We start from the raw sequence: 13,481 nt of genomic DNA, 5'->3' as shown, positions 1-13,481 counted from the left end.
CGATCCCGTTGCCGGTCCCGGTCCGGTGCGGGCGCGACACTGAGGGTTGCGGTCCGTTGCCGGACACGAAAAAAGACAAAAAGGAAAAAAAAAAAATGGTGTGTATGTGCCCTTCCCAGCCCTCCGACAACACATACGTAATCTGTCTTGAGAGCACAGCTGACAACTTCAGGACCCGTGGTAACACTCCTGCTAGTCAACACCCTGTGAGCAGAGTCCTTCCCGGCCCAATCTAACACACTCGTGACACTGCCCATGGCCGACAGGGCCAAGAGCAAAAGGAACCCAGAAAAACTACAGCCCCGCCTAGGGAACTCCTGTGCTCTGAAGCTCGGTCATCATATTCCATCGGGAAAATTAAAAGGTTCCCATTTGGAGACTAAAAACACTACAGAAAATATGTTGTCTTTTCATAAAGCTTTTGCTTAAAATGTCCCACATACCAAAGCGACATGCACGGTGAATTCCACTCCTATGCCGACCGAAGCGATCAAGATGACCACAGGCACAGCACTCAGCTTGATTCCAATGAGGCCCATCATGCCAAAGAGCTCGACCGTCATCAGAGCCAGGACCATCACCTTCAAGAAGGCACACAGCGATGAGTGACTGCATGCACCGCACGCCGGGTGCTGCACACAAGGGAGGGTTTTAGAGTACTAATGTGGCCTCATTGCAGATCAAGGGCAGAGAAACCCCTATGACCCAAATACAGTGGGAACACTGACTTGCTTTAACTTTGGACAAGTGCCTTGACTTCCTGATTCAACTTCCTGCTGGGAAGGGATACTACGGGATGGCCAATTTTTCACCCTGGAGAATGAATACACTCAGACAAAATTTAGTTTTCTAACTAACGCAAATAGCTTTTCCAATGTACCTGCTCTAGAAAGCAAAAAATTTTCAAAACTACTCCACCATAGCAACCTGCAGAGAACTACACAATCATGCATCCATTACTTAGCTACAAATTTCATACAGTTTAAAAGGTCCTTCCTCCTGTTGCGATCTTAACCATCATACAGCACCTGAAATTCACAATTGAGTTGAAACGTTGCAGTTTTTCGTTGCCTAATCCTCCATCCTAAAGAAAGCTGATAGGACTGGGTGAATAAAAGTTCTTGGACAAAAAAGCAGCTCCACTTTTGTTGGAGATGATTTGGGAGCAAGTCAAGGGGGGCTGCCATCAGCTGACTCGGGTCAGGTTTTAGGGCCCCTGCACTTTGAAGAGAAGTGGAGCAACTGGGGTAGACGAAGCAAACAGACAAATCCAACGAGAAGCCTCTGCTTGCCTTGCAAAAATTTGTGGGGAAATGGAAAGAAAGTCTGTGAGATACTCTGGAGTTTCTTGAGCCAAACAAATAAAACAATGAACTGTATGCAGATGGAAGAGAAGCAGCGAGTCATCTTTCTTCCCCGGAGAAGGGCAGTGACCGGGGTGTGGCCAGGGAAGAGTAAGGGGAGATGGACGGCGCCCGTCACCTGGTGCCGTGGAAACGCCCAGACCAAACATTTACCTTCTAACATGCCTGCTGCACAGGCTTCTGGTGCAGAAACAAAGCCTGGTCTCTGGTTTTAGAATTTTGGCGTCTTAAAGACTACACCACAGTTCATGGAATTTAAACACTGCCATGATTTTATTAGACGCCACATGAAACTTACTTCAAGTCTGAGAGTATTGTGGAGAAAGGGTGCCAGAGAACAGGTTAGTAACATGAGTTTATCCTTCCCCCCTAGGGGTTAAAACACATAAAGCCACCTCTAAAACTGTTTCTTCCACATACCACTGTCCTAACTTCTCTAACTTTCTTTCCCTCCACGTTAAATACAGAAAACCTTCTATGTATTGTCAGGTCTGGGATGAAGTCACGACATGGCACTTTTGAATTAAAACACATTATTTATGCTTTGAGTGTTTTTATTTAATAAATGCTCAGAGCTGTTATGGAAAGTGTGCTTAAAAAGTCCCCTATCTTTACCCCAAATTTTAAAGCTGCGGGAGAGGGGACACAGATTAAGGCCATTAGAGGCTCTACCTTAACCATGAACCTCACGGCCTCGAGGAGAGTAAATACGTGACAGATGATGCAATCCCTCCCCTCCTCCAGAGGCCCAGACATAAACAAAACTTCCCGGCTGCAGAAAGAGCTATGCTGAAAGGAATGTGACGTCCACAAAGACCCTCACTAAACTCACAATGATCCCGGCCGTCCAGGGGTTCAGGAGGAAGACGGCGCACACAAGGAAGGTGCAGGCCAACACCACGCTGACGGACAGCAGCAGCCAGTGGCGCAGCCCGATGTACTGCTCCCAGAAGAGGAAGGGGTAGCCGTTGGGGTAGCTGGCCAGCCCCAGGCCTGTGTAGTTGTTGCAGATGGCTCTGACCTTCTCGATTGCTTCCACAAAGTCTGCAGTGTCTCGCAGGCCATTGAGGTAGAACGGGAACTGGGCATACTCGATGGGCTCGGCTGCAGGGACTGCACAGAGAAGGCAACGGGTTAGGAGGGGGCTGCGGAGAGGGCTCCTTGCAGGGACTGCAGGGGGGATGACAGACAGGGAAAGCAACTCGTGAGAACGCTCGCTGACCGCACTTCGTTGGACACAAAGGTGAAATAACAGTGACCAGTCTCTGTGTCTTTACAATTGTCATATTTGACTTAAAATCTTTTAAACAATAATCAACCTTTGATTTTTTTGGAGGAGGGATGTCAGGGGTAGGAGCCTGCGATCTGTGTATTTTTAAACTTTTGATTTTAATCTTCTAGAAGCAGCCACTCTTTGCGAGGGGTCTAAACAATTTAAGTCTTACGTTTTGGGAACATCTTTTTGTGCCACTGACAGATGTTAAAACACTAAGTTCAAACTGTTTTACTCATTTATGAGTGCAAAATAATTCCAGTCATGCTTTACTGAGAAAAACGCTTGACTTTCTTATCCTTTTAGTGATCTAACAAACTTAAACCTTCCATGCTTCTTTTCTAATGCAATGCTAAGTCTTCAGCAACAGGGGAAGAAATCCTTACACAACAAGCATTTAGTTTCTGCCGTTGTGTGTTCCAGACCCTTTGGGGTCATTCAGTTGACTTGCTAAACATGATTTGCCCTATTATAATCTCAACTATAAATTTTCATTAAGACAAGCCTTGGCTGCGTGCCACAGCTCTGGGGTCTACACACAGGGAAGCATGACTCGCTCGCTCTCAGCCATGGTTGCAGAGGGACCTGTCTTCTTTCTCACGTCCTGCCTTGGCCCAATATCCAAAGCATAAGCTACTAATGTCACTAACATAAATGCAAATTAAATCCGCACAGAACCACCTTTCAAACTCTGGGCTGGGAGGTTAAAGGAAGAGGACACTGCTGTATACAGACTTTTCTGCTCCGGTTTAAACAGCTTTGACAGAGCACAGGTGCTTGGTGGCTTATAGGAATGACCCAACGTGCCAAAAATCCCTTCAACTCCAGAGTTGACAAAGTTAAGATAAACATATAATTCCCAGTGATAAAACTTTGCAATAGTAAAATAACACTCAACCTGGAGGCGTCCCGACTTTCACACGGAACAGCTGGCATTCGAGAGAAACGCCTGATGAACGTCTCAGAGTTTAAACTACAAACAGAGATGAGAGACGTATTTCTCAGCGTGCGAGAGCGTGGGCTTGTGTTCTGTCACACATCCTCATGTGTCTTCCAGAGTTTCAAATGCAAAGGAATACAAAGTCGTGTTTACACTTGTGAACCCGGGGTGGCGTCGATGACGAGGCACCTCTCTAAGCCCCAGACCTTCTGACGGACAGGGTGCTACTTACTTTTCAGCCGCGTCTCCGGCATGTAGTCTGCTTTGTCGTGGACCCACTCGGGGCGGTGGGGCCGGATGTTGGCCTGGGAGGCAGCATAGGCGACGGGGTCATTGCTGACCCAGGCCGTCAGGTAGATGTAGAACGCGCTGGGATTGATGATGCCCTCTGCATCCACCAGACGCTGCTCAGTCAGCTACGGGGTGGGAAGAAAGGAGGCCTTTGAGATGGGGCTGGGCACACGCACTCCTGTCTAGAGACCACAGAAGCAGGACTCTGCCCTGGCATTTCCAGCACAGAACAGAATGCTCACTGTTGGAGAGTGTCAGAAATCCCATCAGAACACCTTTGGTTTCTTTCAGAATGCACTTATTGGAGGATGTAATCATTGGTGTGTTTATAACAAACACACAGTTCTGCAGATGGCCCAGGAACTGGCCGAACCAATTACATCTGAATGCTAAAAGACTGTGCAGCCAAGGGAGCGAACCAACAATCCGGAGAAACATATTTATGGGAAGGGAAGGGGGGAAACCTGGCAAGAATCCCCATACACGTCTGTGTGCAGTTAACCTCTGTTGTTAACACTGAAGGAAACGCCACCCAGTAAATGCAGGAGAGCTATAAAAATAAAACAACATCTGTACAAATTTTGCTAACACTAGCCTCCTATGACCTGTGTATTCAAAAAATGCCCACTGCCGGGAAGTGGAAGAGACTGATGCACGGCCACGGCCGTCCGGGTAAGCTTTCTTCTGAGAGGTGGTCACACCTAGTTCGCCAGATCTGCAGGTCTGGTGGGCTTTGTTTAGGTGAAAAACACTGTGAGATTAAGTGTGTCTAAGTATATCTTATATACATAGAAAAAATTTTTTTCCTGTTTATTTTAGATTCAGGCCTTGTTCCAACGCTTTTGGTCTTTTCTAACAAAATGAAAAACACCAGTGACAGCAGTTAATAGAGAAGAGCAAAGGGAAAAGAGCGTGGAGGAGAGCACGAGAGCTGGGCTTCAGGGTCTGGATTCAATTAGTCCACAGGATGCGTAACAACTGTGTGTCTTCAAACTGTCCCTGGGATTACAGAGCACAGCTCAGGCCTCCGGCACGCAGCCTGCTCTTCTCCCCTCCCAGGCAGAGGAAATGGTATCCAGGGGCCTGGCCCAATCACATTCGACCCACGGTCCCCGGTCCCTAAATCCCACCCAGCGCCCTGGGCATCTCCCTTGTCTCTCAGGCAGGCTCCTCTGCCCACGCCCCTGTCAAACCTGACAGTCTGCGGCGTGCTGCTGGAAAGCCCCACGCTTCACACTCCATGATAACTCTGAACAATGCACTTAGTAAATCTGTCACCTTTAATGCCAGCAGAAAAGGGGAGACAATAAGCAGAGCTGCTGAGAAGATCATTAGCAGGACAGTTTGCTGCCTGAAGGCAGAGCATGCAAACCACACTGAGCAGAGGGCAGAGAAGCCGCGTGGGACCCACTGAAATCTGGAGAATCAGAGTCCAACCGGCTCCCGACCATGGCTGAGGAATCCTAAGGGATATGCTGGAATCCAAGCATCAGGAAGAAGACGCAAATTCAGATGGAAAAGATGATTGCCAAATAGAAACAGCTCTTATTACATGGGGAGGGCGGAGGGTGCTGAGAGCACTGGATCCCAAGGACACGCTTTTCCATCCGCTTCACTCGCAGAGTAGTATTGTGTGTACTCACTGTCTGCCCCTTAGGCCAGGGCGACCCAGAGGAATCCAATGTACCAAGTCCCCCCATCCTTCCAGTAACCCCTCCAACCTCCTAACCCATCCACCCACCCCAGATTCTGCTCATTCCAATGGCTGCTACCCCACAAATCGACTGTTCCAAGTTTGAGTACAATCAAGACCAACATGGTAACAAGTTCTAGAATTTGAAAGAATAACATGACACAGCATTTCTGACACCTGAGAGCCATCACTGTCTCCACTGTACTCTGACAATTGCTCTGGAGGAGGTGACATTCCTGTCCCCATTGCCGATGAAGAAAGGGAGACTTGCTAGTTTGCCTGGGGTCACCCAGTTAGTGGTGGGGTAAGGTGAATCAGAGCCACCTGGATATTCTCCCTAGCAGCTCCCATGGCCTCAGCTCTCCAGAGAGCACAGGGTGGGGTCCTACGCTGTCAACCAGCCTTTAGTGCGCAGCTGCCCCGAAGCTCTGCCCTGCCACGTCCTCGAACCCCCGGTGTAAGCAGTGAGTACCTGACTGATGTCGATGGGCTTATCGCGGCTGCCGGTCTGCACCAGGAGCTTGTAGGCAAGGACCCCATCGTCTGATCCGTTCTTGTAATTGTTTGGCATGATTCTCCCAGTTTCCCAGTCACTGTCAAATGCGTCCTGAAGCCCTAGAGAAGGCAAACGTGTGTCACTCATTACGGCTCTTGACCAGAATGACCCTGGTCCCCATGGGGAGGGCTCAGGACAGGTGACTGCTGGATGTCAGCCAGAATGCTCTCCATACTCCACCTTCCCTGCTCCTAGTAGGTGTTTCATGAATGAACAGCAGGTTGGTCATGATCACTGCGCAAAAGGGGGAAGAGAAAATATTGATTTCTAGGAAACAAATACGTACACTTAACCTTAAAATAAATCACTCTCCTTTCTTTCTTTCCCCATGACCATTCCAAAAGAAAGCAAGAGAGCGAGGGAAAGCCACACAGCAGTTCGTGACCATCCCATGCCACAAGGAGCAGAGTGCTAACGCACGGGCTCGTCCAGACAGCCCGAGATGCCTCCAGGAGGGGAAACCACGCTCAGACTCCCCGCCTGGCGCAGCCACCCCACTGCCTCCGCAGCTCAGGGCGAGTGAACCCGATTCTGCCGATTCGTTCCATCTGCTCGACTTGTGGAGCTGATACAAACCGTGGGACCCGCTGCCAGGTTGTGTAAAGATCACAGCCAGCGTTCTCCGCTGTCAGCGGCGTGCTCCTCTGCCACCTTCCCCGGGAGAGGGGCGGGCAGCACAGGGAGGGCAGGCCCGGCGTGTGTGCAGGGAGGCACCTCACAGGGCACATTTGGATCGGATTGAGAACAGGAAGCCACAGGCCGGTACAAGGAGGCTCTGTGAGAACAGATGACAAACCACAAGCCCGGGGCGGGGAAGGAAAGACCTCTCTGGGCCTGGGGGATGGGCGCCCACCGGCCCACCACACACAGCTGCGCCTGGGCCCTGTAATCAAAACCATCATTACAGACCTGACGGCCTGGCTACAGCTGCAGAGATAAGCGTGCTGGGAGAGAAAACAGGGCCCTGGTGACCCGGCCTGCACCCCCGCCGCCCCCCACCCTGCCCGCCACCTCCCAAGTAGAGCTCCCCAGCCCCGCAGCTCAGGAGAGCACAGCTTTTGAACAAGCTGTATGTGTGTGGGTTCGACACGGCTAGGAAGAAGGGAGAAAGAAGGGTTGATTTCATTTCAGGACATGCCCTGGATGACTTCAAAGACAAAAAAACCCGGTTAAGTTAGTTCTCAGAATGGCTAAGCTCCTGGGGGTTGAAGTGGGGGATGGAGCACAGGCCCCTTTTTCTCTTTTTAAAACTAAGCCCTCCTCCTGACAATGCTGTGGGCTTTGTTTTTATAGGAACAATTTGAGGATGAGGATGGTGGGCTCTGCAGCGAAAGGAGGCCCCATGACGGGCGGGCGTGCAGGAGAGACCACCGGGGAGGCCACGCTCCCAGCTCCCAGGCAGACTGTTTTTCATAGCGAGGCATGCTCGCAAGCTGCACCGAACAGATGTTATTTTATTACCTACAGCCTTTTTTTCTGTTTTTGAAAAAAATAAACAGGCGAGGAAAAACGACCACTCCCCTCTGCTCCCCAAAAGGGAGGCCTGGTCTGTTTTCCTCAGCACAGCAGAATTTTCATCACTTCCTGACTGTGTGGCACCTTACCCCTCCCCCTCTTGACCTGTTAATGCTGCAGCTCACACTTAGTGAGCACAGGGCTACTCAAGGCAGCACACACCCATCACCCTGTTTAACCTCCACCACCACCTCAGAGATAGCCCGTCAGTATCCCATTCCCACTTTAGAGGAGGGAAACTGAGGCTGCCCAGCAGGTAAGTGAACCCAGACAGCCAGATCCCAGAGTGGGCTGGAACCGCTCACTGCTCTAAACCACCCTGAACACCCCGTGATGCCCACGACGTATTCGCGGGGAGCATGGATAAGATTAGCAGAGTTAAGTCCAGTACCAACAACATCTGGTGGCAAATAGGGGTCCCAAAAATCTGAGTGCAGTTTTAAGATATTTATACACAAAGGCTCCTGGGACATCCTAGAGTGAAACAAAATTAGAAAGATCAGATTTGGGGAGGTCAGTCCTGCTGGCAAATCAGTTCAATTCACCCATACTGCTGGACCCTCACACGCCCTCGCTCTCCTGGGAGCTCAAAGACGAACAACAAACAGTCATCGACGCAACGGAGGTCAAGTCCCTTCATCATTAGAACAGTATTTACTAACCAATCGCCGAAAAGCTCAGTGAGGGGCTGGCCTAAATGCACGGACAATCCGTGACCCTGGACACAAAGCAAGGGACAAAGACTTGCGCCCGCTGCCCCTGGCCAGCAATTTATATCCCAACACGTGCCCTGTAGAAAACAATTGTGACGTTTTGCTTATTTTACAGCAAAACCTTAAAATTTAAGCCAGAGTTTCTCTCAGTATAAATATTTTATACTAGAAATTATTTTCTAGTGTAAAGTTCTGGGCTAAAGGAATTTTCCCAATTGCCAAATTTTCTTCAGATATTGAACCCTAAAAGGAAAACATTAATTAAATTTTATTTGCGAAATCCAGTGTGAAATTTAAAAACACTGTTTATATATGATGCACAGCATGGTTTTTATCTCTAATTTCACCTCATTTGCATGTCTGCTTCAAGATGACCTGTGGGATAATTTCCATATTAACCATTATTATGTTTATGAGTAAAACAAAAGCAAAACCAAACTATTGGAATGTTGATAAGACCAATGGGATGACATGGTTTTGAAGGCAATTCCATTAAAAACCAATGAGGCTCCCATCACTTAAAAACCACACAAAAATGTTGGAAAGGAAAGATGATTCAAGGAAAATTGCTTCCTTTGAGGAAATGTTCAAAGACCAAATCAACCGCTCAATCAGCCTGAGAAGCGTCTAAGCAGCAGAGGCCCCTGTATCTGGTCGCTCGGTGTAGGCAGAGCTCCAGGGCCACCTCAGACACCGACTTGTCACATGAACGTATCTAACTATGTCTTGGTGGGTGCCATTCACTCAGCGATCAGAACATGATTCAAATGCACCTTTTAAAAAAGGTTCTCAAGTCCAACTGCTTTAAGCCTTTAAAGAGATCAAAGTATAGAGATAATCTACAAGACTCTAGAAAAAGGTTAACCCTCTGCAGTGCCTAGAGATAATACCCCTTTGCTCACGTCCCAATCCCTGCCTAACATGCCATATTGAGTGTCCAAAGGGATGGCTGAAGACACTGAAACACACCCTACAAGAACCCTCCTCTGCTCCGCTGCTGGCAGTGCACAGCACGTGTCTTTGTGATTTGTGGCAAGTTATCTGCATGTCTTTGGTAAATGGGGGAAAAAAAGAAAAGCGGGGAATCTCTCAACAGTCTGATTCTCTTTTAAGTCATTAGCCGAAAACTACTGTTTTCAAAACTAAATGTACAAAAATAAGACTTGGAACAAATTCGAATTAATCTCACAGTTAAAAAATAATCACGACACGTAGTTCCCTTTACCTTCCTCTGAAATAAAAGTCAAATATGACGCACATGTATGAATAAAATTCAAGTAACCTAAGTCAAGGCCAGAAACTGTATTGAGCCATTTTCAATCAGGCTGTTTAATTTCAAGTTGTTTACCATTTCATGCAAACTCACAGGGAAATTGGCTGCTTAATCTTTACATAGAAGTGTATTGACTTAAGACCAAAAAAGGCATTTAAATCTGTGTTTAAACAAGCCTAATTAAGTGGGAAATTAAGAGAATCATTTGGATAACCCAAGCCAAAAAATGTTGGGAGCCATAATTATTTGGGTATTCCAGTAAAAGCATTTTTGCTTGAATTGTGTGGATAATTATCCTGATTCTCCTACTTCACTTTGCATGTGTCAACACAGAATAAACGAGCAGATGTTCTTGGAATCATGGAACACATTTACATGCAGTTAGCAGTTAGGAGCAAATTTAGACTATTTTTTTCCTCCAGTTGACTAATACTTCCTAGAAATGTTTCTAGGAGCAAGGTAAGAAGCTAAGTAGGGTTTTAAAGCAGAATTTGATTATTTATGAATGTGAATTGTGATTAGCATTTATAAATTTACTTCATATACCAAACGAGAAGATGGTCAAAATGAGCCTGGATGTAAAGTACGGGTCTGGGTGGCGATGAGTGTTAGTGTGGCCTCCTAGACTGTAACAAATGCACCACCCTGCTGGGTGTTTCCAGTGGGGGAGGCTGTGCGTGTAGGGGGAGGCGGAGGGGGTGAGAGATCTCTGTACCTTCCACTCAGTTTGCTGTGAACCTAAAACTGCTCTAACAATAAAGTCTACTAAAAATCCATACACGATTTTTTTAAAACAAAGATCAAAATATGGAATTTTGAATTATATCCACTGCTGACCCAAAACCTACTGGTGCGGTAAGCTATAGTTTGGCTGTGAGTCAGCCTAGAAATCCCATCGACACTCTGAGCCACTTGGTTACCAAAGTAGCCACCATCCAAAAGGAAAGAATAGCAGAGCATCCAGCTCCGTATTTTGTGACAAACCTTCCCATTTTCTCATAGGCACTCATCAATTCTTAACTTCCTGAGTCCCCTGCTTGAATTGTTTGCACCATTTTATAGGCGAAAGCCAGATTTGGGGGGCTGCCTCAGTGAAACATGTCAGGGACACACGATGATCTAACACTCCAGTATAGTGAGCACACAAAAGACCAAATGGCGACTGTCTATGCAGGACAGCAGCCCTGGGCGGCGTCTCACCTTGGAGCCAGTCTCTGAAGTAGTGGAGCCACATCTTGGGAAGCTGCTGGTTTTCTTCCAACATGACATACTTCACGTTACCGAAGCTCCTGTGCAGGTCGTAGAGTAAGTGCTGGACGTTAGGGTAGTCTGCTTTCTGGGTGACTATGTACATGTTGTAGAAAGAAAAGTACTTGAACTGTGCAGCGATAAAGTCATATTCTCTGGTTTCCCGAGGCACAATGTCTGTGAGGTCCAGCCCGTCTCGCACCCGGGTGGTCCCATAAAGGCTGACCCCCAGCAAGCCCAGGAAAAGGAAGATCACCACGACCTGCAACAGAGCAAGAGGTACAAGATCGGATCCGAAGGCATCTCATCAACTCTTCCTTGACAACCTTGCTTTTACCACCACACTGGCCCTGATTTAGCATTAGGGGTCGTTCTCCCAGGGGAAACGGATGAAATCATAGTGATAACATTGTTAAACAACCTCACAAAGAATAAAAATGTTTAAAATGTAAAGTTGATCTGAATCCACAGAAACACTTGCTAGAGACTCGCTCCTGTAGAAGATGAGCTCATTAAAATGGCCCCAAGCTCTAAACGGACTAACTCTTTCAGGGGCCTGAAACATATCACACTTTAGTGAATTATTTTTTTAATGGAAAAAGGAAAAAGAAAAGTAGAAGCAACCTGATGAATTCCAAAGGGGCCTGCTGTGTTATTATGGTCTTACGTCATGGCGGGTTACCTTGGCTTTTGGTTTCAAGAGGAAAGGAGCGTAGTGCTTCTCGGCAAAAGATGAGAGGGTCCACTTCGTGCAGGGGGGCTCCAGGCAGTGGAGGCTGGAGTCGGAAAACTGGGAGAGCAGGTCCCTCGTGGAGCTGGTGCTCTCGGGGCTCTGGCAGCTGAGGCTGTCCTGGGTCACGGTCACAGGCTGCACGGAGATCTCGGAGCACGGCTGGGCAGTGGTGTAGTACACGTGTGTGTGCGGGTCGTACTCCATGCGGAGCTGGACGGTGGACTGCATGGTGATCTGTGTCTCGTGGGCGAAGCTGTGGCTGCTGTAGGGGGGTGGGGGGCTGCAGCGGGTGTTGTCGTGCGTCTCCGTGTAGGCCTGAGGTTCAACCTGAATCACTCTGCTAACACAGGGGCTGGGAGGAGGGGAAACACCGCGCTGTTATGCTGAGGCAGGGAGACAGAGCTGTCATGTCTGCTGACAACTGATACTACCATTTTACACAGCTCTGATTTAGGAGACAAACTTCTTATCATTGAACTCCACAAACCTCACCTGATTGATCTGGATATAGACCAGATAAGTCCAGGGAGGCCAAATGGATGGCGGAGCCTAAATTTGGCTTACAAAAGCAAGTTCCCTGATGATGACCCTGTCAAAGCACAATTTCTTAAAAAAACCAAAAACACCCGAAGGACATTTTTTTCTAGATGAGTGGTTTATGGGTAGTTTTTGACCTTGTTCTAATTCAGAGAGATACAAAACACCCCCAATCAATCAACAATATTGGTTTATGAAAGAAAAAATGATCACGTGTATCAGTCCCTCAAGGGATGTGAGAATGTTCAGTTGGGGAAGAGAGAAGCCCAGGCACTCAGATGTGCCCCAGGGAAGCACCCCCTGTCCAGCACCCCCCACCCCCACCATGCCGGAACAAACCCTGTTAACTACATTCCTTTCCACAAACCGAAAGGGCTCTCTGAACAGTACGACTCTGTCCCCAACTCATAAAGGCCACAGCAGCCCAAATATGTACCTTGTAAAACAGCAGAAAATATCCAGTCTTCTGTCCTCACGTCGATATAAATCCATGCTGAGAATCGCAGGAAAAATGAGCAGAACCATGGCAAAGTTGAACACCACTACTATCGCCGCCTGGAGCAGAGCAGAATGTTGAGAGGTCACCCAGTCAGAGGGATGCTTGAAAACAAAGATGCTTCTAAACAGCACTTTTCTTTCACTTTCTCCTGGAAGTGTGTAAAGCTGAGACAGAAGCTGGAGTCCTCCGTCACTTTGCTACCCTTTCTTCAATGAGAGGCTACTTGACTAGGACAGGCCCCATCATTCCGCCCTGCCCCATTTCTAGTAAGTCCCTGAACCCACTCAGTGCAAACACAAGATCCAAACTACTAACGTCTCGCTGTTAACCTTTCTGAGCCAAACCTACAAAGGCGGGAGAGAGAATATACTTGAGATGTTTTAATGTAAAACAAAAAGAAACGTTTTTCTTCTAGAACATTTCTGAGTGTTCATGCGGCCCTGATTTTACACTTAAAAATTTGTGCATAAAGTGGATTAAGTATATCAAAATGTCACCTTTAAAGCATGATATAAAATTTCACACATGTCCCCTGAGGTTTTTAATAGGCACATTCCAAATAGCCTCTGGAGTAGGCTGCAGGGTGTGTGAGCCAGTAACACAGAAGGTCAAGGAGAGTTAAGCAGAAAGAAACTCCTGTGTGTGATGACAGCATGCAGAATAAGGAAGGGGCAGGTTCAAAAGTCGCTCCATAACCTGGAACAGACACAGGCGAGATTCTGCAGTGCTTTGGCAAATCTCCTGCTGACCTAGTAAAAATTACAAAATTGGGCTGTTAACAGGGGAAAGTCAACAGAGGATGGTGGAAAGGGCTGTCCTGTTGAGAAAACACCGAAAGCAGCAGCA

At 47.7% G+C, this 13,481-nt stretch overlaps 1 protein-coding gene across 2 annotated transcripts in view; it reads right to left on the bottom strand.

Moving 5' to 3' along the window:
- The window catches only part of PTCH1 (patched 1), a 44,653-nt gene that overhangs the window by 14,889 nt on the left and 16,283 nt on the right, over positions 1-13,481 (bottom strand). For both annotated transcript variants that reach the window (XM_008567176.1, XM_008567177.1), the window contains exons 11-17: positions 12,573-12,691; positions 11,549-11,951; positions 10,819-11,128; positions 6,034-6,176; positions 3,810-3,993; positions 2,197-2,477; positions 444-581 (exon numbers count right to left, since the gene is read on the bottom strand). In XM_008567176.1, the coding sequence (XP_008565398.1) occupies positions 444-581; positions 2,197-2,477; positions 3,810-3,993; positions 6,034-6,176; positions 10,819-11,128; positions 11,549-11,951; positions 12,573-12,691 (1,578 nt within the window). The remainder of the gene's footprint in view (positions 1-443; positions 582-2,196; positions 2,478-3,809; positions 3,994-6,033; positions 6,177-10,818; positions 11,129-11,548; positions 11,952-12,572; positions 12,692-13,481) is intronic.

Source organism: Galeopterus variegatus, unplaced genomic scaffold (assembly GCF_000696425.1).
Source record: "Galeopterus variegatus unplaced genomic scaffold, G_variegatus-3.0.2 Scaffold302, whole genome shotgun sequence".
In the NCBI taxonomy this organism is placed as follows: Eukaryota; Metazoa; Chordata; class Mammalia; order Dermoptera; family Cynocephalidae; genus Galeopterus; species Galeopterus variegatus.
The sequence above is the reverse complement of the archived record's forward strand: the minus strand, read 5'-3'. Positions and strand labels throughout refer to the sequence as shown.